The sequence below is a fragment of the Oncorhynchus tshawytscha genome, linkage group LG03, assembly GCF_018296145.1.
Source record: "Oncorhynchus tshawytscha isolate Ot180627B linkage group LG03, Otsh_v2.0, whole genome shotgun sequence".
Classification (NCBI taxonomy): domain Eukaryota; kingdom Metazoa; phylum Chordata; class Actinopteri; order Salmoniformes; family Salmonidae; genus Oncorhynchus; species Oncorhynchus tshawytscha.
Window position 1 is genome coordinate 31,625,509 of NC_056431.1, and position 9,348 is coordinate 31,634,856.

A 9,348-nucleotide genomic window follows, 5' to 3' on the forward strand; every position below is an offset into this window, starting at 1 on the left:
TAATGACGCCAACCTTATTGTATGTAAACTTCCAACTTCAACTGTATATGTGTTGACTGATTATAAGCACGTGTTGTCTGATAAATTATCAAGTTAGGTTTCTCCAGAAATAAATCATTCGAAATAGCGATCTGGTTTTATTTACAAATTAGTACGAATGTCTCACCCCATGTTCAAGAATTGCCTTTTTCTCGCTTACTCTAGGTTTAATTAAATCGCCAAAAAATGGTTACTTTTTAAACGATTATTTTTGTAACGGAAAATGCCACTTAGATATTTATTTAGATTCCTACAATCCTCTAAATGTAATTATTGGCAGAGAGTCACCTCATTGAAAAAAAATATATTTTTAGATATTGTAGGTCTGACATAGGCGAAATCAGTATTGTAGGGTAGCCTAGTGGTTAGAGCGTTGGACTAGTAACCGGAATGTTGCAAGTTGAAATCCCCGAGCTGACAAATCTGCCATTCTGCCCCTGAACAGGCAGTTAACCCACTGTTGCTAGGCCATCATTGAAAATAAGAATTTGTTCTTAACTGACTTGCCTAGTTAAATAAAGGTAAAAAATAAAAAATAATAATAAAATGAAATAAAATTAGTGTGTGGAAATGTTAAGCCCCTTAGATATTCATTTAGAATCCTCTTATGCTGTAGCATACTCCTGGCCGTCACGTTGTACAGCGCAATATTTTCCATTCCATTCTAACAGAAGACAAAGCTGAATACAGCTCATGATCTCCTTCACCACAAGAACCCTGGGGGGTGCAAGACCGGACAGGATGATTACGTCAGTGACTCAACCCACTCAAGTCGAGTGTAGCAAAGAAATCCTGGCACGACTTGAAGCACCCCTCCTAGGGATGGCATGAAAGAGCACTAGTAAGTCAGTGACTCAGCCACTGTTATAGAGAATCCTAGGGGAGAGTGGGTAACCGGCCAGGCAGAGACAGAAATGGTGATTTCTCATTCCAGTCCCTTTGCTGTTGACCTTCGCACCCCTGATCAGACTAGTGGTTCTTCCTGTAAAGTTGTTTCATTCTGCAGCACACCTTGCGGGCTGCTGCAGCATTCTATGGCACGTTATTTAAATACAACTTTTGTATGACTGAATCCTTTAGTGAGAGGTCTTAATGCTTTAATATTTAATCATTTCTGCAATCCGAAATCATATTCATTATATAAATAGGCCCATGTGCACATTGTTAATGGGGGAACGCCATGCGGGCCGTGCCTAACGGGGAAAGTGGGGATGGAGCCGGTCAGGCGCAACCCAGGTGACATGGAGATGCGGGGATCTGAGCTCGGGTGAGAGTAGAAGCCACCCCCGCTCTGCCGGCCCAGAACCCCGTGTGGAGGGATGGGAGAAGTGGAGGGCGTGGGCCCCCTACTCTACCCAGTCCTCAGAGAGTCATAGATACTCCCGCCGTTTACATGTGCTTCACTGGTCTGTTTTGCTTGATGGCCCTCCGATCTGCTATTGTTAGATGGCTCTCCAACCTGCAACTGTTTTCTACGGTTATATATGGGTCCCCTTTCTTGTAGTGTACCGTTTTACTATCGTCCTGGGCTTGCCTGGAACAATTTGGTCATAGTGCTGGACAACACTGGTAAGCTCACACACGCAGGCACACACATACATACACCACTTACACACACACACCACAGTTGCTGTCTAATGGGAGATACTATGAGTGACAATACACATCACTTGCTGTGTTTTGTGCCAAAACTATTTTGGATATACAAAATCCAGTTATGGATGAATTTTCATTGATTAGACAAATTCCCCATATTTCTACACATTCATCCGTATGCACAGTTTTTCAAAGACTGTTTCGGAACGGTAACACCAGTAAAGACAGAGACAACATTCCATTTTTTGGGGTAAACATTTGATCTAAGCACCCAATGTGATTGGACCAGAAGAGCAGGAACCGGCAATGCTTGAAATGTATGTATTAAAACTTTGTGTTTTGAGTTTTCTAAAAGCACTCTTCCCTGCCATGTGGAGAATGCGCCGGTCTCCAGATGCTGGCGCCCTTTTTCTCAGAATCCTATCCCGAGGTGGCGGAGTCTCCCAAGAGGGCCAATGAACCAGCTAGCGAGGCCATTATCAAACGCAAAGCAGACACAATCAGAGAAGTGCCTCCTCAGAATTCAGCATCCCCCTTCCTAACACCCCCTCCACATAATTTGTTCACCAAATCTGCCAAGGGTACATCTCACCAAAAAACAAAAATTAACTGGTGTGTACGTTTTGCTGTTGGTTCCTTTCTTCTCTCTTATATTGCACAGAGATAAAGCTGAGCTAACACACACACACAAATCACATGTATGCACAGAGCATGACTCAGGCCCTCACTCTTCACCCCCAGCCCTCTCTCTCCCTCCCTCCCTCTCTCTCTCCCCCTCGGTCTCTCTCCCTCACACCTTCCCTCCCTGGTCAGACTGACAGACAGGTCTCTGACATAGATCAATAAGGCAGTGGTCCTTGTGTTCAGCTCCTAATTAGGAGGTTAAAGCGGTCTTCCTTGTGTGGCGAGGAAAAACTCTGCTCTACACACCACTGACAACACAAACACACACTTGGCACTCAGTGTATATTAGGATTAATAATTCTATAATTTTATCCATGCTATGAAGGTATGCACTTGCTTTAAATCTCCATGCATTCTTACAAGCAGTTGACATTTCTACTCTGTGAATCCATTAACTTCCAATAAAGAGAACTTGTAAGCAGGCTTGTGTAGTATGTCAGTTTCAAAATGCATTCTCCTCATGACTTGGATTTCCTCTATCAGTCTGTCCTTCTCATGTCTATCCCTTCTCTTTCCTGTTGTCTAGGCAACCTGTCCCAGGTGGAGGTGATTGGCCGAGATGCCCTGAAGCTCCTCCCTAATGACCACACCATAATGTTCTCATTGGCTAACGTTTTGGGCAAGCTACAGAAGCATGAGGTCAGTCAGCACAGTGAGAAATTGCTTACAATTAATTTACCTCTATCCAATCCGAATTTCAGATATGTGCATGTGTGATGTCCAGCATTGAAGTCAATGGGATATCATTTTTTACCAACTGTATAAAAAAAATGCGTGCACACACACACACACGTTTTGTATTGTTAATATTGTGGTGACTAAAGAATTGATTACCATCCAAAATCCTATTTTCTCTAAATCTAACCTAACATTAAACCCAAAGCACTAACCCTAAAAATATGCCAAACTCCTAACCGTAAGCGTGTATAAGGTGGAACGTTGTAGATATTAATGTAATGAATACAGACTAACGTCAATTGAAATTCCTTAGTCTTAATGTTAAAGGCATGTTTCTTCTACATAATATATTTCTATCTGAGTGTTCTACAACATGTCCTGCTAAAAGTGTGTCTTCAGCTTCACGATAAAAAGTCTTTGCACCTCTGCTCTCTCTCAGCGGTCCTTTACCCATCACTGGGGGAAGCTGGAGCTGGCAAAAAAGCACTATGAACGGTCTCTGATGCTGGAACCAGAGGCCCCGGGTATCCAGGACAACTTGCTGCAATGCAAACTGGACCAGCTTTACATGGCCAAACCACCCTGAGGCACTCAACTGACTGCATGCCACATACACACGCATATGAATCATGCTTGAAACTTCCAGTCAAATTTTTGCTATCCCTGTCAAAATAAAATAAAAATGTAAAAACAAAATCAAAGTGGTGTTGGTAAAAAGCTGAGGGATGGGCATGGAGAAATTCCTAGACAGCGGTAAGAATGCAAGTACTGACCATCCATTACATAAAAATAACAGTTTTAACTATGTTATGAGTACTCTCAGTGCCAGTCATTCATATTTTTCATGATAACGTAATGAAACATGGGCTGCTCGCTAATTTGGCTCAATATACACTGAACAAAAATATAAAAGCAACATGAAGGGTTGGTTCCGTGTTTCATAAGCTGAAATCAAATATTTTCCATATGCACAAAAAGCTTATTTCTCTGAAATGTCTTGACTGCAGGACTGACATTAATTGAATGTTAATTTCTCTACAATAAGCCACCTCCAACGTCATTTTAGAGAATTCGGCAGTACGTCCAACCAGCCTCACAACCGCAGACACCGTATAACCACATCAGACCAGGACCTCCACATCTGGCTTCTTCACCTGCAGGATCATCTGAGACCAGCCACCCAGACTGCAGTTGAAACTGTGGGTTTGCACAAACGAAGTGTTTCTGCACAAACTGTCAGTAATCCTCTCAGGGAAGCTCATCTGCGAGCTTGTCGTCTTCACCAGGATCTTGACCTGACTGCAGTTGAAACTGTGGGTTTGCACAACCGAAGTGTTTCTGCACAAACTGTCAGTAAACCCTCTCAGGGAAGCTCATCTGCGAGCTTGTCGTCTTCACCAGGATCTTGACCTGACTGCAGTTCAGCGTAATAACCAACATTAGTGGGCAAACGCTCATATTTGATGGCCACTGGCATGCTGGAGAAGTGTGCTCAATCCCAGTTTCAACTGTACCGGGCAGATAGTAGACAGTATATATTGCATCATGTGGGTGAGTGGTTTGCTGACTCCACCCCATGGTGGAGGTGGGGTATGGTGGGGTATGGTATGAGAAGGTATAAGCTATAGACACACAATTGAATTTGATCAATGTCAATTTGAATGCACAGTGATATTGTGATGAGATCCTGAAGCTTTTTGTTGTGCTATTCATCTGCCGCCATCACCTCATGTTTCAGCATGATAATGTACAGCCCCATGTCACAAGGATATATAAACAATTCCTGGAAGCTGAAAATGTCCCTGTTCTTCCATGGTCTGCATACTTACCAGACATGTCACCCATTGAGCATGTTTGGTATGTTCTGGATCGAAGTGTACGACAGCGTGTTCCACTTACCGCCAATATCCAGCAACTTTGCACAGCTGTTGAAGAGGAACAACATTGCACAGGCCACAATCAACAGCCTGATCAACTCTATGCGAAAGAGATGTGTCGCGCTGCATGAGGCAAATGGTGGTCACACCAGATACTGACTGGTTTTCTGTACTGCCAGTCATGTGAAATTCATAGATTAGGGCCTAATGAGAGAGAGAACTAATTATTATATGGAAAATATTAACCTACAGGATTCAATCCAGCTATGTTTCAATTGCATCCCATTAATGAGAGGAAAGAAATGCAACACTGGTGCCTGTCGTCATTCCTCACACATATAGTGCCTTCAGAAAGTATTCACACCTCTTGACTTTTTCAACATTTTGTTGTGTTGCATCCTGCTTTTTTGTCACTGAACTACACACAATACCTCATAATGTCAAAGTCGAATTATAATTTTCCAAATTTTTCCAAATGTATTACAAATGAAAGCTGAAATGTCTTGACTCAATAGGTATTCAACATCTTTGTTATTGCAAGCCTAAATAAGATGGAATAAAATGTGTTTAACAAGTCACTCTGTGTGCAATAGTAGTGTTTAACATTAATTTTGAATGACTACCTCATCTCTGTACCCCACACATACAATTATCTGTAAGGTCTTACCTGTAAGCTGTGAAATTCAAAACAGATTTAACCACAAAAACCAGGGAGGTTTTTCAATGCCTTGCAAAGAAGGGCACCTATTCGTAGATGTAACGTTCGTCTGTGGGAGAAAGAGAGGAGGACCAAGGTGCAGCATGGTAAGTATTCATTATGCCTTTTAATGAAAACGAATACTCGAACAAAACGATAAACGAGAATGACACGAAATAAAACAGTCCTGTCTGGTAACATACACAAAGACAGAAAATAATCACCCACGAAATACAATAGAAAACAAGCTACCTAAATATGGCCAAACACAGAAATCCCAAATCATAGAAAAAAGAACATATAGACAACCCACCCAACTCAAGCCCTGACCATACTAAAACAATGACATAACAAAGTAACTAAGGTCAGAACGTGACAGTACCCCCCCCATCAAAGGTGTGGACTCCAGCCGCAAAACCTGAACCTATAGGGGAGGGTCTGGGTGGGTGTCTGTCCTCAGTGGCGGCTCTGGCGCGGGGCGTGGACCCCACTCCACCATGGTCTTTGTCCGCCTCCTCAACCGCCTCCGTGGCCTCTTTCGAGGGTCGCCACCGACCTCGGACTGGGGACCCTAGCAATGGGTTCTGAATGGACGGGAGATTCCGGCAGCAACAGACGAACGGGACATTCCGGCAGCACCGGACAGGCGGGAGACTCCGGCAGCTCCGGAGTGAAGGGCGATTCCGGCAGCTCCTGGCTGACGGACGGCTCTGGCCGCTCCTGACTGACGGACGGCTCTGGCAGCCCCTGGCTGACCGGCGGCTCTGGCAGCCCCTGGCTGACCGGCGGCTCTGGCAGCCCCTGGCTGACCGGCGGCTCTGGCAGCCCCTGGCTGACAGACGGGAGACTCTGGCAGCTCAGGACAGACGGGAGACTCTGGCAGCTCAGGACAGACGGGAGACTCTGGCAGCTCAGGACTGGAGGGAGACTCTGGCAGATCCGGACTGGAGGGAGACTCTGGCAGATCCGGACTGGAGGGAGACTCTGGCAGATCCGGACTGGAGGGAGACTCTGGCAGATCCGGACTGGAGGGAGACTCTGGTAAGAGCTGGACAGGCGGGAGCACCTGTAGGGAGGAAACGGAGAGACAGCCTGGTGCGGGGGCTGGCGACACCATGCGTAGGGCTGGTGCCATGTACCCTGGCCTGAGGAGACGCACTGGATGCGCTGAGCTGGCTTCATGTCACCTGGCTCGATGCCCACTCTGGCCCAGCCGATACGAGGCGCTGCTATGTACCGCACCGGGCTATGCCTGCGCACCGGGGATACCGTGCGCCTCACGGCATAACACGGTGCCTGCCCGGTCCCTCTCTCTCCATGGTAAGGACGGGGAGTTGGCTCAGGTCTCCTACCTAACTTAGCCACACTCCCCGTGTGCCCCCAATACATTGTTGGGGCTGCCTCTCGGGCTTCCAACCGCGCTGCCGTGCTGCCTCCCCATACCACCGCCTCTCGGCTTTCGCTGCCTCCAGCTCTGCCTTGGGGCGGCGTTTCTCTCCAGCCTGTGCCCATGGTCCCTTGCCCTCCAGAATCTCCTCCCATGTCCAGGAGTTCTGAGATCACTGCTGCTACCCGTTAGAACGCTGCTCGGTCCTTTGGTGGTGGGTGATTCTGTAATGTTCATCTGTGGGAGAAAGAGAGGAAGATCAAGGTGCAGAATGGAAAGTCTTTATTATGCCTTTTAATGAAAACGAATACTCGAACAAAACAACAAAACGATTAACGAGAATGACACGAAACTAAACAGTCCTCTCTGGTAACATACACAAAGACAGAAAATAATCAACCACGGGAACACAATAGAAAACAGGCTACCTAAATATTGTTCTCAATCAGGGACAACAATTGACAGCTGCCTCTGATTGAGAACCATACCAGGCCAAACACAGAAATAGCAAATCATAGGAAAACTAACATAGACAATCCACCCAACTCACACCCTGACCATACTAAAGAAAAATACCTAACAAAAGACCTAGGGTCAGATTACCCCCCCCAAAGGTGCGGTCTCCAGTCGCAAAACCTGAACCTATAGGGGAGGGTCTTGGGTGGGTGTCTGTCCGCGGTGGAGGCTCTGGCGCGGGACGTGGACCCCACTCCACCATAGTCTTTGTCCGCCTCCTCAACCGCCTCCGTGGCCTCTTTCGGCGGCGACCCTCGCTGCCGACCTCGGACTGGGGACCCTAGCAATGGCAGCTCAGGACAGACGGGAGACTCTGGCAGCTCAGGACAGACGGGAGACTCTGGCAGCTCAGGACAGGCGGGAGAAAATGGCAGCTCAGGACAGGCGGGAGACTCTGGCAGCGCTTGGCTGAAGGGAGACTCTGGCAGATCCGGACTGGAGGGAGACTCTGGCAGATCCGGACTGGAGGGAGACTCTGGTAAGAGCTGGACAGGCGGGAGCACCTGTAGGGAGGAGACGGAGAGACAGCCTGTTGCGGGGGGCTGCCACCGGCGGGCTGGTGCGTGGAGGTGGCACCGGATAGATCGGACCGTGAAGGTACACTGGAGGTCTCGAGCACAGAGCCTGCTTAACCCTACCTGGCTGAATGCTCCCCGTAGCCAGGCCAGTGCGGCGAGGTGGAATAGCCCGCACTGGGCTGTGCTGGTGAACTTGGGACACCATGCATAGGACTGGTGCCATGTACCCCGGCCCGAGGAGACGCACTGGAGACCAGATGCACTGAGCTGGCTTCATGGCACCTGGCTCGATGCCCACTCTAGCCCTGCCGATACAAGGTGCTGCTATGTAATGCACCGGGCTATGCCTGCGCACCGGGGACACCGTGCACCTCACGGCATAACACGGTGCCTGCCCGGTCCTCCTCTCTCCATGGTAAGCACGGGGAGTTGGCTCAGGTCTCCTACCTGACTTAGCCACACTCCCCGTGTGCCCCCTCCAATACATTTTTGGGGCTGCCTCTCGTCCCAGCTGCACTGCCATGCTGCCTCCTCATACCACTGCCGCTCAGCTTTCGCTGCCTCCAGCTCTGCTTTGGGGTGACGATATTCCCCAGCCTGTGCCCAGGGTCCCTTGCCGTCCAGAATCTCCTCCAATGTCCAGGAGTCTTGAGATTTCTGCTACCCGTTACCACACTGCTTGGTCCTTTTTTGGTGGGTGGGTCTGTAACGGAATTCCTCTTCTTCAGAGGAGGAGTAGCAAGGATCAGACCAATGTGCAGCGTAGTAAGTGTCCATAATGATATATTTAATAAATCAACACAACACTGAACAAAATAACAAAAGTACCAACCAACCAACCAACCAACCAACCAACCAACCAACCAACCAACCAACCAACCAACCAACCAAAACAGTCCCATATGGTGAAAACACTAACACAGGATACAGCCACCCACAAAACACAATAGAAAACAGGCTACCTAAATATGGCTCCCAATCAGAGACAATGACTGACACCTGCCTCTGATTGAGAACCATACTAGGCCAAACACATAGAAACAAAACATAGAAAAACAAAATAGAATGCCCACCCCAACTCACGCCCTGACCAACTAAAATAAAAACATAAAAAAGGAACTAAGGTCAGAACGTGACAATCAGAATCCCCAATGTTAGAATGTTTCAAATCAAATGTATGAATTAAGTTAGTTTTCCTAACATTCTAATTTGCATAACCATTTTGATTGGATAATAGCTGTCCCACTTGGAGCACACTGGTTAAATTCATTTTGTTTCTTGAACCAATGTAGGATAGACTTGACCTCCATGCCCAATTGGGTGAGGGTTATTGAATCAGAATCAAATCCTCTGATC

At 47.2% G+C, this 9,348-nt stretch overlaps 1 protein-coding gene across 1 annotated transcript; it reads left to right on the top strand.

Moving 5' to 3' along the window:
* The first annotated feature begins 2,531 nt into the window (after window positions 1-2,531).
* Window positions 2,532-3,923, top strand: LOC112245364 (protein O-mannosyl-transferase TMTC4-like). The gene is made up of 2 exons (XM_024413414.1): window positions 2,532-2,958; window positions 3,437-3,923. Exons 1-2 carry the CDS (start codon window positions 2,767-2,769, stop codon window positions 3,581-3,583), a joined length of 339 nt encoding a protein of 112 aa, XP_024269182.1. The 5' UTR covers window positions 2,532-2,766; the 3' UTR covers window positions 3,584-3,923.
* Window positions 3,924-9,348: the final 5,425 nt, after the last annotated feature.

Excerpts from the sequence above, each read along its gene's own strand:
- LOC112245364 (XM_024413414.1), top strand. The coding sequence starts at position 2,767 with ATGCATTCTCCTCATGACTTGGATTTCCTCTATCAGTCTGTCCTTCTC. Across the intron at positions 2,959-3,436 it reads GCAAGCTACAGAAGCATGAG|CGGTCCTTTACCCATCACTG; the intron begins GTCAGTCAGCAC and ends GCTCTCTCTCAG.